We start from the raw sequence: 22738 nt of genomic DNA, 5'->3' as shown, positions 1-22738 counted from the left end.
AAGAAATGGAGAGGATAGATCATGAGATTCGTGAAGTTGGAAAAAACAAAATTAATTAGTTAATTAATTAAAATTAAAATAGTATTAATGACATTAGTAGTAGATAGTTGGATTAGTTATTTTTATGATTCTACTTTGATCATATTTTTGTTTTGGTTATTAATTCTTTTAAAAATTAATGTAACCACTTAACATTAATATTATTTATTTTTATCATTACGTCATTAATTATTTAAGAATATTATAATCGAACATTTATCTTTTAAAAATTATAAAAAAAAGACTTCAAAACTATTTTTAGTTTATAAAAGTACTTATAAAAAGACCTCAAATCTTCTTTCAAATTGCAACAATAAGATGATGGAGAAGAAGAAGATGAATAATATATCATGATTCTACGATGATAAGATAAGAGAACTCATAGATCAAGTTGTTTTCTTTCAATTTTTAGTTGAAACTTTGTAAACTTAAAAATATTTAAATTGATAGAATGACTATGTCAATGATCGATTATTAAAATGGTCAAAGAATGACGATGTCAATGATAGCGTGAGATGAAGATAAATTTTATAACAATTTTAAATTTACTAATAAAATGGTGAAATGAAAAAATAAAAAATAGAAAAAAAATCATTTCTTCGTAAGCAAAAAACAATCCACGTTAATAAGAAAAATATATCACATCTTATTAGCATCTCCTTATTGTTTCTGATTTAATGCTCCAATGATAAAAAAATAAAGAAACAATTTAAATTATCTTTTAAGTTTTAATATAAAAATTGAGTAATAAAAACATAGATTATAAAAGAAAACAGCATAATAGTAGATAGGTAAGGTTGATGTCCGCATATTGTCGTGTCTCTAGAATAACATCACTGTCCACGCCGATGCTCAGGCTGTTAGAATATGGACCCCTTAATGAGTTTGCCTTTTCATAAATATTCGTATTAAATATGGAAGTTAAAAGGAATTGACTTGTTTGCATTCTCATTACCTTAAAACTAATGGGATCTCAGTTGTTAACACCAGTAAAATACATCAATCTTTTCCATGAGAAATATGGTAACTAATTATAGTTTTCAATTATATCCTAGAATAAATTCCAAAAATAAGCCTGGATTATGTATTATATAGACAAAGCTCAAAGCATGTGTTCAAAAATAATGAAATAATCATATGAGAATGCAAGAGGAAAGCTAAAATACATGGGTGATGATGTTGAGATTAGACTATTGTATCTGTGACGGTGAATGAGGGCAACCACGATCGGCTTTGATTAGTCGTAAATGTCAAAAACTTTGCTTTCACGTTTATTTCTTCGCTTTTGTTGTCTCGGAAACGGATCGATCCAATACTTGTCTTGTTGCACGGCTTGATTCCATCGCTCTTTAAAGACTTTAAGTTCCCATGTTGATTGCCTGCGAATCTGCAACAGAATGTATTTCTCTGTTCACAAATGGTTTCGACATTTCTTTGGTGAACTCATTCATCTGAAGAAGCCAGGTAACAACTCCGGCTATACGGCCATATTATCGAGTGCCAGATAACCATTAAACTATGGAGAATTATAATATGCATATGGCCATCAAGGGGTGTTGCCTAGAGACACTTATCAATTGCGAACTGAGCAAGTGTAAAAGAGTTTTTGTTTGCCAGAGGAACTAAAAACAATATATCCATAATCACATAAATTGCTTATCTAATCAAGGGAATGTCTACTGATAAAGGATAAAAGTGAATTCAGGAACTATGGATCTCACCTCAGCTCGTGAATCGAAAGTTGAAGTCCGACTCCTAACCTTACGTATCTGCACATGAGCAGGAAAAACAATTAAGAGACTGAGTTAATTATAATATCTAGAGATGTTAAGAAATGACTCCTTTACTCCTTTAAAGGAGTATATTCGCTCTGCTTGTTAATCATAACCATTAGCCTCGTGAAGAACATAAATAAATTAATATGAAAGATATGCTATTTTTTTTCTTGTCAAATGTTAAGCACAATTCACCCAAAAAGTACAGAAAATATAAGAAGGCAAAGCAGAAACCTTTTTGGATTTCCTCAATGAGAGCTCTCCTGTCCCACCCAAAGTTTGTATGCCCTTATGAACAATGTACTCACTATCAACCACCCCCACATTCTTCGTGCGATCACCCTGAATAATAGCATATGCATCCATAATGAACAAAATGTTTTGTAGAAATATGCTGAAATATATGGCTACTAGAATGAAAAGGATATGAACTATAAAGAATGAAATCTTACCTGTGCACAATACCCAAGTTTCATATCCATTCCCCATCCATGAACAAGATCATTCTGAAAGAAAGAGAAAGGGTTTAGAGATCAACAGCAAAACAAAATGAGAATGAGAAAACTGTGTAGTGATAAATGTGTATGCTACAAATTGATAGAAAAGGGTAGGAAAAAGTGCAGCTATCATTAAAATTATATGTAGACAAGGAAAATGTGCAAGGTTACCTGTATGAGATGCCATGCACAATACCAGGCAGCTCTGGAGAACACCGGAGCCATTCCCTCCACAAATCTACAAATGTAATATGGATGATTAAGATCAGCACGACTAACCAGATCATGAAATTTTATTTTCTTAAAGCTTTTAATCAATCTGCTTATCGTCAGTCTTAGCTGTCGGATAGTCAGATTGCTTTACCAGCTTTTCAACAGAGGATCTCCGATGGAGTATGAAAGATGTGAGTGGGGGAAAATCCTCTTAGGATCATTTTTAGAAGTTATCAAGATAGGAAAGGAACTTTAGGTTGCTTTTTCAAACATTTTGACAGATGCAATTATAGTCATTAAATTGCTTTAAAACATTATATCATGCTACCAAGCAATGTGATGATAAAATAACTCACCCAGAGCATGGTGGTCCCTCGCTTATATTTGAACACCTCGTTTTACCTCTGAGTTCATAGACTCTCCTGTGTTTGCCAAAAATATTTCGTGTAAGTATCATAATAATCTGTAAACTTTTTACGAATTGCCATAGACCATCTCATTCACCTATGAAACTTCTTCATTCTAGCACGGATAGTAATTCTGTGGTGTATTTCCGTTGAGTTTGGGTCTAAAGCTGGCTGAGAAATCTCTAAGCCTTCCGACTTCACGATATCTAGGTACCTGGAGAAAGAGGACCACCTATTTAATCAAAATGTTTGGATATTCCCCCAAAAGCCTCACAAAGCAGAAATAGTAGTAACAAAGAGAAAGATTGAACTAAATGTCGAGAAAACTGAACAGAAAATTATATTATTACTGAATAACTCATAAGATTATGTTAAGGCAAGAAAACATCAAGATATTGCAGGTGACTGAAATGTCATAAAAGCCATTTACCTTCTTGGATTGAAATGCTCCACCCCCAAATCTTCATCCCAAAGAAATATGTAGTCATAAATTGACACAATATCTGGATGTAGAAAACGCTTCGCAAACCACCTGAAAGAGGGAAGAGATCACTAAGCTTGTCATGAAATTCCAGTAGACAGAGTATGGATACAACAAACCAATCAATAAGATTCATCTAAGCCATTGCTTCATATTTTTCGAGCAGTCCAAAGTCCATGACCCAATTTATACCAAACTCTTAGAGAAGCACATATTAGTTCATAATGTTACATGTGCACATGACAGCAGCAAAAACCGTATACACAACAATACAAATAAATGAATTGTAGAACTGATACAAGGCCTTACTTGATACAGCAAGTCCTAAACCAGACTACAACTCAAAATGACTCAAGCCTCGTTAGAAACTGCTTTAGCAACAAACCGACAATATGTGCAGTTTGATAAACTCCAATTTTACTATGAGCATACATACCCACCAAGAAGTTTCACAAGACATAGGACAAAAGAAATCCTTTCACCAACAGTAGGTCTTACCACTTCGTTTGGTTATGAGCCAGTATGTGAATGGCTTTGTCAGACCAATCAAGATCCCACCATCCATCCACTTTGCCGTCATAATGGAATAAAATAATGGTAAAATTCACTGCACGAAACTGAATTTAACAAAATTAGGCAAATATTATGCAGTTCATCAATTTTGAAAGTCAACAGGACAAGATGCAATACCTTTCGCACAACACTATCAACATTTTCTTTTTGTTTAATGCCAACTGGCATTGCCAGCAAGTTCTTATCTGTGGTAACATTAACCTGCAATTGGATAGCCACCCAATGGCATGAAATATTGTAAACGAACTCATTTTTTGCAACAATAACAAAATTTTCAGAAGATGGCGATCTTCATTGCTGTATCCATTGAAAGAAAAAAACAAAGGAAAAACAAAAACAAAAAAAGGAAGTGTCTATATTCATATCTTCGCATTAAGTTCATGCTAGCACACAAGAATATTCGAATCTCACCTTTGACCGTGAACTCTTTGACCATGGAGGCTTTAGTTCCAAATCCGAACGAGGTTGCATAATGCCACGAGGCAAATCTCTTAATTTCACAGAAGGCAAATCATTATCCTAGCCACAAACATGATATGCACCTTAGATGACATTGAAGGAAATGGATTGAAACAGTGCAAATGTGAGAACCTAATGAACTATGAATTAACTTATACAAAAACATAGTCCAAAGAAAAACCAAGGCAAAAATTTCAATTTCTACAAGCTCGGTGATAAAAAGGAACTATACACAGACTCGGCATGACATATGCCAGTATTAACATACTTACCTCTACTGTTTCAAAAGGGTGCAATTTGGTTTCCATCTGACAATAAGAGAAGCATTTATAAAATATCAGAATATAGCTTTAGCAAGCTTCACAAGGTTAAATTTTTTCTTCTCGGAATAACCAGACACCTTATTACAATAACAATGCCAACATGAATTTAGTGGGTTAACAGTAACAGTTAATGAAAAGAACCCAGATTTACCACTATAAAGGCCAGGAAAAGGAAATTGCCTTTATCTCCTTACATTAAAACAAAGAACAAGGAGAGTTTTATACCTCTGTCTCGTAGTATTGATAATTTGTGGTTCTGTATACAATGTACATCATAACTGTAAAAATAACTCCCATAAATGGAAGCTGCCTCATTTTAAATCCGACGTTTCCCTGCAACAATATCAGACATTTACAAGCTTTGAAAGATAAAATTATACTAAAACTTCAATTTTAAATCCCTTCAAACTTGAAAAGAACGAGCATACCCCGTCAGATGAAGCATTTCTTCTCTTATCAGTCGGAATAACTGTCCTCATAGACAAACAAAGCTTCTATGTTACACTCATAGAAAACTGCAGGAAATTGCATTGAAGTAAACAAAAAAAGCTACATCAACAACTTTTAAAAGTAAATGTCACAATTAAGATAGACTAAATCAAAACCGGAGAAACAAAGATACGAAATACGTGATGCCATTAAATCTGGAAATTTGAGAACGTGTTTTAATGAGCTGAAGCATGTGCATGCTGCATGTAACGGCAGAAATCTCAAAAGAAGAGAACAAAAAAGGCTTCACATTGCCATTCTAACTATCTAAATTCTACAACAGAATCCCAAGTCGTCACCGTTAGAAGAAGGGAAAAAATCATTCAAAAAAAGGAAAATGACCCCTGAGATTAAATGGTAATTTGAACAATAGGAAAAATATAGAAATTTGCAGCCAACAAGAGACAAAATCGAGATTTTGTTAGATCTAAGAATGCAGTTATTACTATTTTACGCAACTAATTGGAAATTCAAAAACAAAGAGAAGAGAAGAAAATGAAATGAAAGAATAATCACTGTAAAGAGAAAAGGTTCGGTTTTTAGATTGAAGTGGAAATAAGAAATCGAAAAGTAATGAAAGCTAACAACCTCTGTAAGCTTGAACGCCCCAGAATTCTTCAATTCAAAGAAATTTTGACAAGGCTTGACCTTTAAACTGATAAAATATCCATTAGTATTATTATTATTATTAAAAAAAAGAGTGAACATGTATAAGCAACACATGAATCTCTTGAAAACCAGATCTTAATAGAACCACTACTGCCTGAAAATAAAAACTAAAAGAGAAACATAAAATGAAGGACCTTGAAGACCAACAGGAGGCGGAATCGATTGATCGGTGATGAAGCTAGACAGAAGAGTAAAGCTTTTCTTGCCTTGGGTAATTTTGGGTCGGCTGATTCAACAAAACCAAATTGAATGATTGAACCAGCAAAAATCAACAGAGAGAAAAGGTCTTTAAAAGAAAACCGAAACAAGAGGACGCAACGCCACGTTTTAAAAAGGCAAATGATTTGGAGGAAAGATTTTGCTTTTTTGCGTTTGCATGGGGAAGGGGTTTCTGGTCCGGGGTTTATATGAGTTGTCGAGCCCCGGATTCCCGACGTCTCCCCCCCTGCGACAGCTGCCCAATACTGAATGGATATATATTTTAATTTTCTCTCTTTAAATTACTGAATGGAGCAAAACAACTGTTGAAGAGCGAAACTGTTAGCCAACGAGGCAAAATAACTTCAATCCAGTTTACTAATGTCTCTGTTTTTGGCTGATAATCTCGGGGAGAAACAGACAGCTCAAGCGGGGTTATCAACTCCTTAATTAATTATATGTTTATTTTTCCTATGTTGAGTGGATAAACCAACCATCTTGTGTTTTAGCGTTTTACCATATGCTTATAACGATGCGTCATTCGCCTTTACATATATTACGAGTGAGTGAAATTATAGGAGAAAGACGATCTGGACTTTTACAAACAAAGAAAGAGGTTGAAAAATATATGAGAAAGGCGACCTATGCTGGGAAGCTGCCACGCCGTAGGTCGCCCGGAAGGCATGGCGACCTACGGCCAACACGGTGCAATTCACTCTATTTGAGCAATTAATCTTGGGAGTACGTTATATCGTTAAATAAAATTTTCGAGAACATTATCTCGAAAATTTTGCCGAACTATGATGTAATTTCTTACATCCTTATTTTGAAATTAAAATAAAATTGGAAAGAATCACTTTAAAATTTACCTCTAAAAATGTGATCGGTAGGGAAAGAGAGTCCAAATTAAAGAAATAAAAAGAACACCATTTTCAATTCTCTATTAAATATGAAACATTTCTGTTTAAAAGAAGAAGAAGAAAAGGAAATAAGATTATGATATATAGTTAACTTAAAAAAATCTCATCTTTTAGAAAACAAAATAATTTTTAATGTAAAAGAGAATATATTTTTCATCTTTGCCGGGAACAAAAGCAGATGATAATAAGACAGAGGAACTCTGATCTCTTAAATCTTTACAATCAATTAGGGTTACTTAAAATAATGATGATTTCTTTTAGTTACAAAATACAAAACAATAAGTTTTTACTAGGATTTTTTTTTATAACTCCGAGTCGTGGCGTTTGAGAGTGGGATTAGTTGATTAAATATACCAGAATTGGCCTTAGTCTGCCCCCCCCCCCCACAATTACGAACACCATATTTTAGTTGAACGGATTTTCTAATGAATGATTAGTATATATTTTTCATGATAATAACAAAAAATATTATATTAGATACAATGTCAACTAGTGGTAGGTTTATTCATCACAAAAAGAACAGAAAATAAAGAACAGGGATGGGCAGTTGACTTTTTTTATTAGATTAATTTCCAAAATAACAATAATTGAGTGAAAGAGACATTCATTGAACAAAGTCTACTTTGTAATGTCTGGTTTTTGTCTGATGTAGATGGGGAAAGTAAAGAGCGGTTCTAGTTAAAGTTTGTCAAGAATTAGGTTTGCAAGTCACCTAAAACATGTTAACAGCTTTGAAAAAATGAAAGAAAAAAAAAAAGTCAGGGGTCAGATTTTGACTTATGTCTGTAAATGAGATGAGATGTTTTATAAGCTATTCGAGTTCAATTCGGTTAAAGCTCAGTTATTATTCAAATCAAATGGATTTGATTTAAGCACGAACTCGATTCAAGTTTTTAACGAACCGAAATAAGTTATTTAATACTTCACTCGAAAATCTTACTAGCAACTCGAAAAAATAATGTATTAAATTTTTATTTTTTTAAATTAAATTATTAATAATATTAACATTTATATGCTTATTTTTTTTGAAAAATAATTACTTTGTATTAGGAATAACAAAATGCACCACCCCAATGATCTTATTAAAAAACATCTCTAATCCTAATTAGAGAAAAAATAGTAAACCTTGGGTTGGAAGAAGGTTCACTAAGAACCCAGGAACAACAAGAACCATAGCCGGGAACTACACTATTAGAACAGCCCGAAACAAACACGACAATATAGATACACACTACCCCTGAACGAAATGCGAAGAGGAACAACACACAACCAAACAACGAACAAAACCATGATACAACCTCCGCGACAAAAGACATTGAGCATGTGTCGATCAAATGATATAAAACTTTGAACCGAGTCGTATCAGCGTCAACCAAACAACAAAGAAACGGGGCAACAAACAACTCGAACACTCGAATACATCAAAACTCTACCCTTACACGAACCTTCTAACTAACGCAGAAAAGACACCCACTATGAACACATTATCATCCAAAACGAGAAGCAACTCCCAGATCCCTGCCCACGCAAAACGTTGCCCACGCTTCAATTATCTATCTCCATCCGATCAGCAGCGAATTCCTTCATAGAAAAGCCACGAACAGCCACACCCCAACTATCAGCATACCTCAACTACCGTCTACTCAAGGTCTTCTTCTTTTTAAAGAACACGAAACAAATGCATAACTCTTGTAGCCAATCGCGTAAACAGGTTGGACTGTCGGGATTGCGCCAATCCACCATGCATGATATTACATAAAAAACCTCGCCCATTGCTCTAAAAACGCTTGAAGCTCACCACGTGCATCACCAACCACTAGCCCCATACTCGTTGTCACCAATAGGAACAAAAGCACTCCTTAGGCAGAAGGCAACATGGGCATATGCAATATATAACGCCGAGGCCCACCACTTGCAAACGCCAACCACGCCGAGCTCCACTAACTCCCCTAACCAGTGTTTTGAAAACCGGACCGGTCGGTTCAACCGGAAATCACTGCCTAGTCCATTATCTACACCGGTTGAACCGATACTAGTAAACCGGCCGGAACCGCTGAACCGTTTGAACCAGACCGACTGAAAACCGGAAAAAACCGCCAATTTTTTTTTAAAAAAAAATTAAACCAAACGACGTTGTTTGTTAAACGAGCCAAGTCGAACTCAAGTATTGCTGAGCTCGACTCGAACTTGAAAACTTTAAAAGTAAGTTCAACTCGTCTCAAACTCACGAGCTAAAAATTATCAAGTTCAACTCGAACTTGAAATATAATATAGAAACTTGAAATCGAAAGGGCTTGAACTCAAAAAAAAAATTAGAAGCTCGATTGAAGCCTAAAATTCTAGCTTGATTGAAGTGAAAGAATAGTTCACTCAATGCTCACCAAAAGGCTCCATGATTTTGAATGCCAAATTACTTCTATTATTTATAGAAGTTAGTTGGGATGCTCTTCTATGTTTCTTAGCCATGTGAGATTGTTTTTTTTAAATTAAACCAAACAATATCATTTTTGTTATGATTTTTTAGCCCCAAATTTATTTTTTAATTATAGTTATATAATTATATTTATTATTTAATATGTTTTTACCTTAAATATTATGTTGTAGTTAATTTGAATCATTTTGTTTCACTTGATTTTATGGTTTTTAACTTATATATGTTATGATTTGCTTTGAATATGACTTGTGATATAAAAAATTATTTTTTATTAAATATTTTTGGTATTTTTATTTAATTTTTTAAATAATTATGACGTCGTCCGGTTCTTCCGATTGGTCAGACCGGTTCGACCGGTTGAACCAGCGAACCGGTAGCATGGCCGGTTCGCTAACCGGTCCGATTCTGAAAACCATGCCCCTAACATGCTGCCCCTCTAAATGAAAACACCAAGAACCACACTTACCAAACAATCTGCCAACAAACCACTATAGAAAAATATTCCTCTGGCCCAACGCCAAAAGCTACAGGATGCCATACCTCATTCCTCGGGACCAGTAAATTTGCACAAACCACAATGATGTTGTTGTCATACCATCGACGACTACATGCTACGCTCCGCCATCAACATAAAATGCAGTAATGAAATCACGAATCTTCACAAAAATGATGAACTTCCAAAAGAAACAACTCCCACACTTATCGACAACCACCTCACTACCACGACCGGAAAACACACCCAGCAACTGAAGCATAAACCACCTGCAACCTAGGACTCAACACATCATCGAAAAAAGCTAAATTCACCTCTCCACCACTAGTCGGAAAGCCATCAAGCAACACCCAATGCGAAAACACCAAAACACAGGAGCGGACAAAGAACCATAACGAGAAGCAACTCCAGAGAACACCCAACAAGGCAAAAACAAACACCGGACAACAGAGGGATAAAAGAGAGATAATACCTTTGGAACAGCCCACACTCTCACTTCCAGCAATAAGATGAAGAACGGACATAAAACACGACGAACACCGAAACTCTTCTACAAATAGAAAAGACTCGAGGGAATGAACCAACACACATGGTCAAGAGACACCTTCGAAGACAGAAACAAACTCTAACGCTAGACTGAGGCCTCCACCACCAACGAACGAACTGCTTAGAAACAAACTAAAAAGAAAAAGCTAAAATAACAAAGGAAAGAAAAACCACTATATGTTGATTTTTTAATACAATATTAGGATTTCATGTACTTAAAATTTATGTTTGAACTAAGTTATAGTTTGAACCGAGCTCGAGTTTGAGCTTCAATCGAGTTATGTCTAAGAATGTTTTGAGCTCAAGTTTTTTTAGCTCGACTCGAGCTTCAATTTTTAATTTTCGAATCAAGCTTGAAAATTTTGAATTTTCAAACTTTCGAGTCGAGTTTCAATTTTTACTTTTGAGTTCGAAGTGAGCTTAACAAATTCGTTAGTTTTTTAGTGGAGTCGACCTTAAATACACTCAAGCTGGATTTGTCTCGTTTACTGTCCTAAACTAAAATTTGATGTTTTGTCTCTAACACGTGGCAAGCAACCAAGAAATCGATCGTTGAATTTATCGAAGTTTTCTCCATAGCCCATAGTACATTTGATTGGCAAGCCCCAACGAGCCCATCAGCCAAGAAATCCATTGTTAATAAAATTCATTCATTAACCAATGTTTATCTTCATTCATGCATTGAACAATTCACCGATCCTTATCGGTCATTTGGATATCACGAGATGAAAACCTTTTTCCTATTAGCTAAGCAATGCATCATTAACAGAATGACATGACATTGATCAATTGATAATATCCCCAGTCTTGGAAAATGGTTTCGCTAAAGTGTGTCCTAAGCAACCTTAAGATTAGTACATAGAGAAAATATTATGAGCAGCCCAAATAATTAGTAAGTAAAAACCCATAATATTCAAGCCCAAGACCAAGCATGAATGGAAAATAATCAGAACATTAAAAGTAGTCTTTTATCATCATATTTCCTATTCCCTGGCCTTCATCTTGGGAGCAAGCTTAACGTACGTACATTTCCTTTTTATCAAAATATTACAAACAGTGCTGGCCCTGAATGAAAGAATGGTAATGCGATTTCCTCATATGTATGATTATTTAACAGGAGAAATGTGAAATTCTGGGTTACGGGGCTCGTACAGTCATACGATATGAAATAGGCAGTTGTCTCATTGAAGCTGTTTGGGTATTGCAACTGAGATATGGGGTTTATGCTCACTTGTAGCACTAGTACTACCCTGTCATCTTTACAGAGCTTCACTTATTTCCAGAGCTTCACTTATTTCCCCTTGGGTGGAAAAATTGTACCGCTGCATTTAGTAAAAAAAGTTCTAAAAAATTTATTATTACCATGAGATAAGTATCGCAAAACTTTGTTGAGATATTGTTGAGAGTTGGCGAGCTGACGAAAGCTGATGCTTGACTTGCAGATCAAATTGAGTACATGTATGCTCGAATTAGTAAAGATTTTCCCTTTTTCTTTTTCAATGTGTTTTGGACTGATTAGAAAAAAAATGTCATTCCAATTGGTATGACGAATGTACTGCACTAGAGATCCATAATAGTACAATGTATCTACTGTAATACCAAAATAACAACCCTTTTTCGTGTCGACACTTGACAACCCTTGTCTTCATTCAACGCTCAAAATCTTTCAGTCGAATGGGAGAAAGGTTATGTCCCAATAATGTGATGTCGTATTTATTGTTTTTACTTACCAGTTACCACCCCTGCTACCTGCAACTACTGCATAAATGCATTTACGTTTTTACTTGACACTCAAAATCATTCCATTGGTTGCTTTGTTACCTTGTGTTAAAACTTCACATGAATTTAGAAGGATATTGTTCGTTTTAATTCATTTAATCTTATGATATTATAAAAAAAAACTTAATAGAAGGTGAATCAAAACATGTATTCCGGTATTAATTCTAACACAGAATTCATGACTACTGTCTAACTATTCCTGCTTACCTGTCGGCTCTCGCATCGACTGTCGACATATACGTGGGCACTTTCACCATGTGCTCACTGCTCATAAAGAGAGGGCTCCCTTTGTAAGCATGTGTTTGTCATGTTACCTTGTGTGATATTACTATTAGTATTATTATCACACAATCTAACTATTGAATAGAAGTGTATGCAATTGCTGGATCCATCAAATTTATTAGTCTAGATACCTTAAAGGCTAAAACCCTCCATCAAAACATTATTTATTACGAGTACAAATTGATCCAAGCGGAAAATGTCTTAAAATGTAATATTCTATTGTTCTTCAAATTGAAAACTAATCTCCCAACTATTTATAATTAGTCTACGGATAGCAAACTATATAAGATCATGTTCATGTAAATCCGTGAGAAGTGTAGATCAGATGGTCAACCTCAAACAATGAAACCATTCTTCACCGTTAGATCTTCCTGTTTATACTACCCCACATTCTGATTTAGATTTGACGGCATACATCGAAAGGCCGCACTAAAATCACATGCATCGACGGTTGTAAACATACAAAAATCCCCTCCACATGCGCCGATCGCTAAATAAAATATATTTGCGCAAATCACGAGACTGAGTAGTCGAGTACGACTGTTAAAAGTAGAGGTGGGTATACGGGCTACCCGTCTGTTTAGTATGCGGGTTTTGACCGTGCGGTTTAAAAATTCTGCGATCATAAACGGTTTTGAATTTTAAGGCTCGCGGCCCGTCTATTTAACTCGAGGGTTAAACGGGTTTACCCGAGGCCCGTTAAATAAAAATAATTTTAAATGCTTTAAATACAATAAAAAATAATGTTCTAACTTGCTACACCTTTAAAAATGATCCAGTAACTTGAAAAAAAGGGTAGCACCGCCAAAAAATAAATAATATTTAAATTTTATTTTAAATAGCCGGAAATGATTATAAAATAATTTTTTTAATCATTGATATATATATATATATATATATATAACGATATAATTACTTAAACTCAAATTAAAAAATAATATTTACTTATACCACCAAATTGAAAAATAAATAAAACAATAACCACATTATACTTTTATAAAACACGATTATTCAATGCTATAATATGAAGGCACAAGAATGTTTGCAAGCATAAATTCAAACAAAAAAATTTAATAAAGTTAAACATTATACAAATCTAACAAATTTTCTTTTGTAAAAGCATTTAAAAGTTGAAAAGTATGTTTTTAATTTTTTATTTTACTTTCTTATTTTTAATTCAATAATTACGTGTCATGTGATATATTATTAGAATATCAAGTAACTTTTTATAATTAAAGAATGAAATGTATAACATACTTCATCAAAAAAATAAAGGTCAAAATTAAATAAAAAATATTTAAATACCAAAGTGATAATGATATAAGTTTTATAAGACTAAAATACTATATAAATATTTTAATTTTTATTTTTTTAAATGAAGAATAATTTGATACATTGTAAATGAAATACTATATAAATCTTTAAATTTTTAAAATGATGTAAATTTTATAAGACTAAAATACTATATAAATCTTTAAATACCAAAGACAAATACCCTAATAAATTTAATAAATTTAAGAACTACAAATGTTATAAATAACATCATATTTATAGGTAATTTATTTTTTTTCTATAAAATTCTTTAAGTTTATTTTCTCTAAAATTTTATAAATTTTAAATTAAGCAGGTTATTGCGAGCTTCGCAGTTTACCAACGGTTATACCCATTAAACCCACGAATTTAACGGTTCAGACTTAAAAACCTGTAATTTAAATGAACTTCAATTTTTTATGTCCAAAATCATCACAGATTACTGGTTAAACGGGTAATCCATAGGCGCCCATATATCCACCTCTAGTTAAAAGCAACAAAAAAAGAAGAAAAGGGACTTGAACGAGAAATAACAAAAATCTGACGGGCATGAATAGAAATGGCAACAATTTAGCTTACCGAAGTCGAACTGACGAGGTGATGTTAGGTGTCACGCCCCCAGAACTTCGACGCCTCACACCGTCGGAATATCAGAGTCAAGGTCTGACGGGTCGTGCGGCCTTAGACGCTTTAGACGCTCCTCGGTCTTCTCGGCGACTAAGTAAGCCTTACCCAAGCTAAGTGAGTGTGCAAACTCACAAAGGTTGGAACCAAGCCCTCAAGGCTTCGGATTGCGGAAGCTTTAGAATGCCGACAAGGTCGGACTATCGTGTGGAAGTGCTAACACGAAGGTGGCTACTCCTGGCCACCGAGATAGGCAACAAGAACAAAGAAACTAAAGAACTCAGAAAGAATAGAGCAAATGCCTCAGAGCTTTATTACTCTCTCACAAAGAGAAGAATGGAATTGGGTGATTACAAATGAGGAGGAGAGCTCTCTATTTATAGGGGAGCTCCCTCTCAATCGATGGCTAAGATCGTTTTACATGAAGGGCTAGGATTGATTCCCACCTAACTCAATCCCTTAAATCAAGGAAATCCCACCTAACATTATCCTTCTAGAATCCTCCAAGGAATGGGCCAGATCTGATGGTTCTGGGCAAGCCCAATAGTCTGTATAATTCTCTTACAGATATCTGCTCACATGTCTCGGTTCGAATCCACGAGCCTCGACAACACTGCCCCCATCGCCCTCGTCGCTCCTCTCGGACGCCTCGGAATAGATCCTTCACGGACTTGTTAAGCATTCTCCAAGAATTGGCTAAGTCTGGTGGTCACGGTAAGCCCGATTCTCAGTATTGAACCTCTTGGTCGGACGCTTACACCGATGTCTCGGACCCAAGTTTCTAGCCCGTGACATTCTCCCCCACCGAACCTAGCGACGCCCTCGTCGCTGCACTCGACGATCCTGGGCAACACCATCTTGGAAACTCTTCAGGGCCTTGGCTTGTCGCGGTTCTCCCATACGAACTGCTTGCCTTGGCTTGTAACTTCCCGATCTTTCGCGCCATACTTCACATCAACTTGGTTGCCTTTCGACGCCTTCGCTTGCTCATGTCCCCCCATAAGGACTTAGCCTCCCATAATGGCTGTGCTCGCATCGGCTCTTGCCGCCAAGTGATGAAACGGGCTAACACGCCCACAAGTGCATCTCTTCCGTAGGAACTCCTTCCTACAAGTCTTGATTTGCCTCGACTTGGACCTCCTTGTCCCTTGCGGCAAAGTCTTGGATCCCATCCAAACTTTGTTCCATCCGCGTTAAGAGTTAGGTCTTGCCCGACCTACACTCACTTGAAATTGCAAATCAAGCTCACAAAAACACAAGAATAGTGTTGAGATGTACCTTCCCCTCTGATTTAGTTGGCATTTGCTCAAATTTTTGCGTCAGCCCTTCTTGCTCAATGAAGTCTGACACTCCCCGCATTGAACCCTTGTCATTGGAGTTCTTTGCGCCATCCTGCATCGGAACTTTCTCGCGGCAAAGTCCGATGCCCTTCCTCGCATCCTCCCTTCTAACACGAAGGGTGAAGCTCGCTTCCCACCTTTGAAATGGGTGGTGTCTCCACGGTTGCCTTGTCCCTCAACGTCTTGGCCTCCTTCGACTCTTGTCTACGAGTCTTTGAAGGATTGTTCCTCTCTTGAACATCCTCGGTAAGCCCTTGTCTCGACTCCTTGGACATGGTCAACTCAGTCTGCCCTTGGCCTCTACTTGCTTTGGTAGAAATGAACCGTATTGAGCCAAGTCGCAACGCCCCCTCGATCCTTGGTTCGTCTTCTTCTTTGGACAACTCGATCCTGGGCTCATCCGCCTCGCTTCTCAAAGCCGCTACCTCGGCTTCTTGGGCATTTCTCCCTCGAACCATCTCCAACTCGTCAAGAACTCGTTGCGTCTCGACCTTGAATCTGCCCTCCATGGACTCTAATCGATCAAGGCGGGATTCCACAACACCTTGGGTCTGCTTGGCCTCATCCTCGGCTTGTTCAAGTCTACCGACCCTTTGTTCCCACGAAGTTGAGATATGCTCTAGATTAATGAGCTTCTCGGTATGGTCAGCAATAACTTCCATCCAATAAACCCACTTCTCGTCGATCGTCAGTTCTTCTTGTTCCTCGTGAAGACTCTCCTCGTCTTCATGAGAGAACGTGTCTCGCTCGGACATGCCTTCGGCGTCACCCTTGAGCCTCTCTACCTCGAGAACCGGCTCCTCTTGGTGTGCTATCGTTGCCTCAAGCATTCCTTGCGAACTCATCACGGCATCCTCATGCTTGGACACCGACGATGCTCTCGAGCCCAACGGACTCTCTTCCCGTTTCCCACCATGGCACTCCTTGCCTTTGCGTGCGGAAACTCCTCTTTTCTTGTGCCCCATATCAATTATCAAAGTAAATTGATTGAAAGTAAGTAAAACAAACTTACCCGACTCGCACCTTCCACCAACACACGGTTGAAACGATCGTTGCTTGCCCACAACGACTCGCTCTGATACCACTTGTCACGCCCCCAGAACTTCGACGCCTCACACCGTCGGAATATCAGAGTCAAGGTCTGACGGGTCGTGCGGCCTTAGACGCTTTAGACGCTCCTCGGTCTTCTCGGCGACTAAGTAAGCCTTACCCAAGCTAAGTGAGTGTGCAAACTCACAAAGGTTGGAACCAAGCCCTCAAGGCTTCGGATTGCGGAAGCTTTAGAATGCCGACAAGGTCGGACTATCGTGTGGAAGTGCTAACACGAAGGTGGCTACTCCTGGCCACCGAGATAGGCAACAAGAACAAAGAAACTAAAGAACTCAGAAAGAATAGAGCAAATGCCTCAGAGCTTTATTACTCTCTCACAAAGAGAAGAATGGAATTGGGTGATTACAAATGAGGAGGAGAGCTCTCTATTTATAGGGGAGCTCCCTCTCAATCGATGGCTAAGATCGTTTTACATGAAGGGCTAGGATTGATTCCCACCTAACTCAATCCCTTAAATCAAGGAAATCCCACCTAACATTATCCTTCTAGAATCCTCCAAGGAATGGGCCAGATCTGATGGTTCTGGGCAAGCCCAATAGTCTGTATAATTCTCTTACAGATATCTGCTCACATGTCTCGGTTCGAATCCACGAGCCTCGACAACACTGCCCCCATCGCCCTCGTCGCTCCTCTCGGACGCCTCGGAATAGATCCTTCACGGACTTGTTAAGCATTCTCCAAGAATTGGCTAAGTCTGGTGGTCACGGTAAGCCCGATTCTCAGTATTGAACCTCTTGGTCGGACGCTTACACCGATGTCTCGGACCCAAGTTTCTAGCCCGTGACATAGGGAATAAATGCGTTTCATTGACTCTCTCGTCTCTATTACGACACCTTCGCATTCAGTTCCCATTAACTACCATACTCCCCGTCTCTTCATGTCTTCTTCATTTCTTAAGCCGGAAAATGCCTAACCTTCAGGGAAAAAGCATTGTTTTTTAGCTTAACCCAACAATGTCACCGTGTTTCTGAGTCAAACTCTAGCCTCCGTTTCTTCAAATGGGTTGCTGTGTAAGCACTAACAGAGGCTCTTGTGGTGAAAAAGAAGCACATTTAGAGGTGGGTCTTGATTCTTTTAACCAAAAACCAATTCTTGAAAGCAGAGCTCCACCGCCTTCCGCTGAAGAAGAAACTGTGAAGGAAGTTTTGTCAGAGACTCCAAAGCCCAAAGCTCCCATCCTAATCCCACAAGAAGAAGAGAAGGAAAAAACCCTGATAGAAAACCCTGCTTTTGTCAAGATCCAAGGGAAGGAAAGCCTGAATTTTAACATTAAGCATGAGCTGAAATCACCTGTCAATTCCGTTGAAGAGTCAGCTTCAGAAAATGTTTCTGAGATTTGCAGTGTAAGTTTAAGTGAAAGCGTTTCAACTATAACCGACAGGAGAGACGAAGAAGAAGAAGTGAGGCCGCAAAGAGTGTTCAGATCTCCAGCAAGATCCGGGCCAAGGAACCTGGTCGTAGGTAGGTCCCCGACCCGGAAACTTGAGCAATCACCCGGGAGAAGAAATGGGGTCATAAATGGTGGATCATCAGTGAGGTTGGTTCAGAGCAGGGAACCTACAGTGAGACGTGGGTCAAGACCCGAACCACCAAGGAAGGATCCGGGTGAGAGTTCAGGGAGGAGGTCAAGGTCACCAGCAATGAATAGATCTGTAATGGGTCGGAGCCCATCTGGAAGGACTAATCAATCCCCTGGTAGGGCCAGGCTTGACTCGGGAGACTCTGGTAATGACAAAAAATTGGAGCAGCAGCAAGGTACTACCACTACTACTACAACCACCATGGATGGAAAATGGCCAAGTAGCAATAATAATGGAGCCACATCAAGTACTCCAAATGAATCACTTGAAAATCCTCTTGTTTCTCTTGAATGTTTCATCTTTCTCTAGAGATGAAGAAATGTACGTTAAAAGATCTATCATTTACTTTTTTTGTTGTTTTAGTTTGTGAATAGTGATTGAACATTGAAGTCAAATTTCAGTGTGAACTGGAAGTGAAGATTTTGTTGTATAAGTTTGTGGGATTCCAGAACTCAGAGTTGCAGTGGTAGGCCGTTGTCCACTACTTGTCTTGTTTGCCACTGCTGCATTTGGAAATTTGGGGCTTGCTTGTTGAACATGGAATGTCTTAATTGAACTGTGATTATCGTTTAATTAAATTTAATTTTGCTGTTATGGGAAAAGATTTGCATCTCTGCAAAAGACTGTACCAATGACTCAAATCTTGTACAAAAATTATTGGTTCCTTTTCCCACTTTCTTTATTCAAAATTTCCAGACTTGAATCATGATTGAATCCTAACATTAAAATAAAAGTAAGAACTTTAAACAATGAATATACCATTATTTCTTTTTTTAATCTGTGGTTGTTGGTTTGGTTAAAGGTGTGTTCTTGGTTAGACACTTTTTAAGCGTAAAAGTTGATCTTTAGACATTAATCATGATTTGATAAGATAAATGAGGCACATAATTACGCCTTTGAAAGTGGGATCTGGAGCTACCTATTAACCAACAATTTTGAGGCTTGCCATATTGCCATTGCCAGTATTAAGATGCAACCTTTTTATTGTTCCTTTTGTAACACATAATGAGAGACATTAAATTGAGGAAAGTAATGTACAACCAAAAGTGAAAGTACATAGAGAATTAACCCGCTTTAATAACTCAACGATCTCTAAATTCCACAGTATAAACACAACGGGGAATGTAGTAAATGAAAATGAACTACGAAGGTGCAAATTAAAATTTTGGAGGATGTGAATCTAGCCGTTGCAGGTGAGTGAGTAAAGACAGCGGAAGGAAGTGGTCCTATGTTTAACTTCGATCCGTTAATGGAAAATGATGTTGGTCTCTCTCCACTGCGGCGTAATGGGGTTGAAGAAGATAGATCAGTTATGTTGTCTGTTTCCTTTTACCTTTCTGTACTCGTCTCTTTCATAAGAACAAACAAATACAAAATGCACCCAAAGTTCAAAAGTTTGAAAAAAAAAATCGACCAAATTGGCTTTATTGTTCCATTACAAAAGATTGATAGTGGAGATTTGGTTTTTCAAGTAGAGGACATCCTATATTGGAGACAATACAAAAAAGTAGAGAAATTATCTCGTAACATGAAAAAGTAGGGACTATTTTGCTTAGGCTTAAATTTTGCTGGTTGGTATGGGTCATCTTCGGCTGCAATCAGTTTTAGGTCTTGGAAGATTGCGTTTTCTTCAGTTCATTTTCCCGGTCTTTTAGGCCCAGATTCTTGTTAAATGAAACATCATTCATCGCATCTTGTTTTCCAGCACCAAAGTTATGAGTAACATGGTGTTGTGGAACAGAAAGTTCAAAAACACTATAATATACCTAAACTTTCTACATGTAAAAGGTTCCATGGATGGGTAATTCAAACTTTAAACAGTGGAAATTGACAGGAAGGCAATTTAAATGTTGCCAAAACCAGTCAGCTTACCTATAATTATATATACAATATAACGATCTTGTGACCAAAATGAAAAACGACAACTCTAATCTGGTCTAGGCACTCACAGTCTTGTTCATAGAAAACCTGGTTCTGGACAGTTATCATAAATCACACTCATTGTTTGATGTAGCACATGCTATTTGATTTTTCTTCCCTAAGTTGCATTAATGTTAGCAGAGGTGTTTGATTTAGGAATGACTGATGTGTAGTGTTGATGCTGAGGCAATGGAGGGCATTCATTGGGGCAGGGGATCGGGGCTGGGTGTGCGATGAAAGTAGGAATCTCGTCCCCGGGCATTAAAACTGAAACTCCACTGGTGTATACTGTCATCTGCACGATGTGATCAAAAACAACACAAACATCAAATAAAGGTGATCAGCATAGCTGCACATCAATTATAATCCCCATCTCATTGAAAAAATGAGCTGTTTCTAGCATCCAATGCTTTTATGAAAATTGCCATCATGATGGATAAGTGGATATAAAACCATGGAGGCAGTCTCCTAAAAGGTTTGGCCCGCAGGTGCAACTAACTATTAACTTCCAACCCTCAACAATTTCGATGTCCCTCAAAAGGTGCAACTCAAAACCCTACGTGGGACACCATGTCTCAAGATGCTGGGTGCGAACTCGGGTCCTTAAGAAAAAACCAGGTGGATCATTCAAGTTGATTTAGGCCAATCACTACACCAGCATGACCCCATGTACATTGTAATACACCATAGTCGACTAGAATTAGGTTGAACCATTTAGAAAAGATTTGATTCTAAACAAAAACTTCACAGCAAAGAGATTAGTATAACCGCTGCATTAAACATAATCTCGGACTCCACAGAATCAAAGGGTCATTTAACATGATGAAGATAAAAGAGTGTACATTAATAAGAAACAGTCAACTGAAGCTTATCTATCAAGGTTGACCACTTGTTATCGATCCATGGGACCAAACATGTAAAGAATGGTAGGTTTAAACACAAACAACTATACATCTAATAGCTAGACTCTGGGGTCTGGGTCCAACCATTCATTCAATTTCAGCAGACCCTTCTCAGCGTAGATGGACCAGCACCCAGACGATCATAAATACGACGACAGCAAAGCTGACAGCTATAATAATGATCAAACTTTCTAACTAAAATATATGCAAATGTGCTATTTCAGGAAAGGAAGAAAAGTTAGGCAACTGAGATGGTTTAGTGATGGGGTCTCAAATTTAACGTATAAAACCAACTTTCATTAATTAGCCAACGATATGGTTCAAGATATGAGCACTTACCCATAAACAATAGATAACACATTAACCGTAAGTGAGAATTCAGGAGATGAATAGTTCAAGGAAGAAAGGTGGGTCCGCAAGACTAAACAATTTGAAACTAGAAATCATACGTAAAGCTTAGATGAAGCTAGCAGGAAGAAAAGAAAATGTGGACCAATTCTCGTGTCTAACGGAAACGAAGGGAAGATACCATGGTTCATTATCTCTAACTTGATTAACAGTAGTACAAGTACTACAATCTGCAAGAATGTACATCCCTCATAAAGCAAACTATTACCTGATCTGACATAAAAGCTTCTCTACATCGTACATCAGTAAAACCCTCCCTTTTGGATCAAGTTAAATTTAGTTTGCTTTATGAAAAGCAAAGTAATCAACCACTTTTAACCCCCCTCCCAGGAATATCATGCTAAACAATCAAATTCAAAGAAAAAAGAGAAGAGGCTTGGATCATATAGAAGAAACCCCAGATATGGAAGCAAAAGGGTCAACTCACTTTTGGTGATGGGTGGCTGAGCTTGCCATTGAAACTAAGCTGAGATTCTTCATGGTTACTGCCACCAGGGGAAGAGTTGGGTTTAAGAAACCGTTCAAAGATGGCCATGACTAAGAACATGGAGATAAGAATGGCGGTTGCAACAAAGCCAAAAGACACCGCATTGACAGAGTTGTCAACATGTCTCCAGTGGTCCTCTGTTTCTACATTCAATGGAGCTCCAACCGGTGGCCAACTATACGAGTAGCTTTTTTCCTGTTCCATTTTTTATAGAAAAAAAGAAAGAAGTTGTAGATCTTATTCAACTCTCATCACGTAGCTCCCAGTGAAAGAGACAGAAAGGGGCTTTTTATAGTGAGAAGGTTATCGCATTACTTAAAGCAATTACACCATAACCTAAGCTTCTTGGAGTACTAATTAAACTTGTTAGATTTGGAGCTTTAGGAGAGAGAGAAGGAAGCATGTGCGCTATCATTACATGGAGGTGGCCTGGGAGTGAAAAATAAACTTGGGAACTTGAAGGTTTTCTATTTCTTTTG

The 22738-nt window shown here is 37.3% G+C and overlaps 3 protein-coding genes across 7 annotated transcripts; 1 reads left to right on the top strand and 2 right to left on the bottom strand.

The window, feature by feature from the left end:
• Positions 1-1121: 1121 nt before the first annotated feature.
• On the bottom strand, positions 1122-6384 carry LOC120190748. 5 transcript variants are annotated; one of them, XM_039193784.1, is made up of 16 exons: positions 6060-6384; positions 5845-5911; positions 5196-5282; positions 4993-5100; positions 4717-4752; positions 4397-4504; positions 4103-4186; positions 3911-4029; positions 3362-3463; positions 3029-3145; positions 2881-2946; positions 2483-2549; positions 2267-2320; positions 2049-2156; positions 1761-1808; positions 1123-1426 (listed from the first exon to the last, which is right to left on the bottom strand). In XM_039193784.1, the coding sequence occupies exons 3-16, from the start codon at positions 5244-5246 to the stop codon at positions 1277-1279; spliced, it is 1218 nt and encodes a 405-aa protein (XP_039049715.1). In that variant the 5' UTR covers positions 5247-5282; positions 5845-5911; positions 6060-6384; the 3' UTR covers positions 1123-1276. The 5 variants fall into 5 exon arrangements, with proteins under 5 accessions (XP_039049716.1, XP_039049715.1, XP_039049717.1 ...); XM_039193785.1 differs by lacking the exon at positions 5845-5911 and having other exon boundaries at positions 1122-1426; XM_039193786.1 differs by lacking the exon at positions 6060-6384 and having other exon boundaries at positions 4993-5111; positions 5845-5869.
• A 7999-nt stretch (positions 6385-14383) lies between these two features.
• On the top strand, positions 14384-19023 carry LOC120190050 (serine/arginine repetitive matrix protein 1-like). Its single transcript, XM_039193176.1, has 2 exons — positions 14384-14495; positions 17752-19023. The coding sequence occupies exon 2, from the start codon at positions 17961-17963 to the stop codon at positions 18849-18851; it is 891 nt and encodes a 296-aa protein (XP_039049107.1). The 5' UTR covers positions 14384-14495; positions 17752-17960; the 3' UTR covers positions 18852-19023.
• Positions 19024-20364: 1341 nt separating this feature from the next.
• LOC120190548 lies at positions 20365-22463 on the bottom strand. The gene is made up of 2 exons (XM_039193613.1): positions 22200-22463; positions 20365-20757 (listed from the first exon to the last, which is right to left on the bottom strand). Exons 1-2 carry the CDS (start codon positions 22461-22463, stop codon positions 20581-20583), a joined length of 441 nt encoding a protein of 146 aa, XP_039049544.1. The 3' UTR covers positions 20365-20580.
• Between the last annotated feature and the right edge of the window lie 275 nt (positions 22464-22738).

This window comes from Hibiscus syriacus, unplaced genomic scaffold (genome assembly GCF_006381635.1).
Source record: "Hibiscus syriacus cultivar Baekdansim isolate YM2019G1 unplaced genomic scaffold, ASM638163v2 tig00116962_pilon, whole genome shotgun sequence".
Classification (NCBI taxonomy): Eukaryota; Viridiplantae; Streptophyta; class Magnoliopsida; order Malvales; family Malvaceae; genus Hibiscus; species Hibiscus syriacus.
Note: the sequence above shows the minus strand (reverse complement) of the source record. Positions and strands in the feature narration are given on the sequence as shown.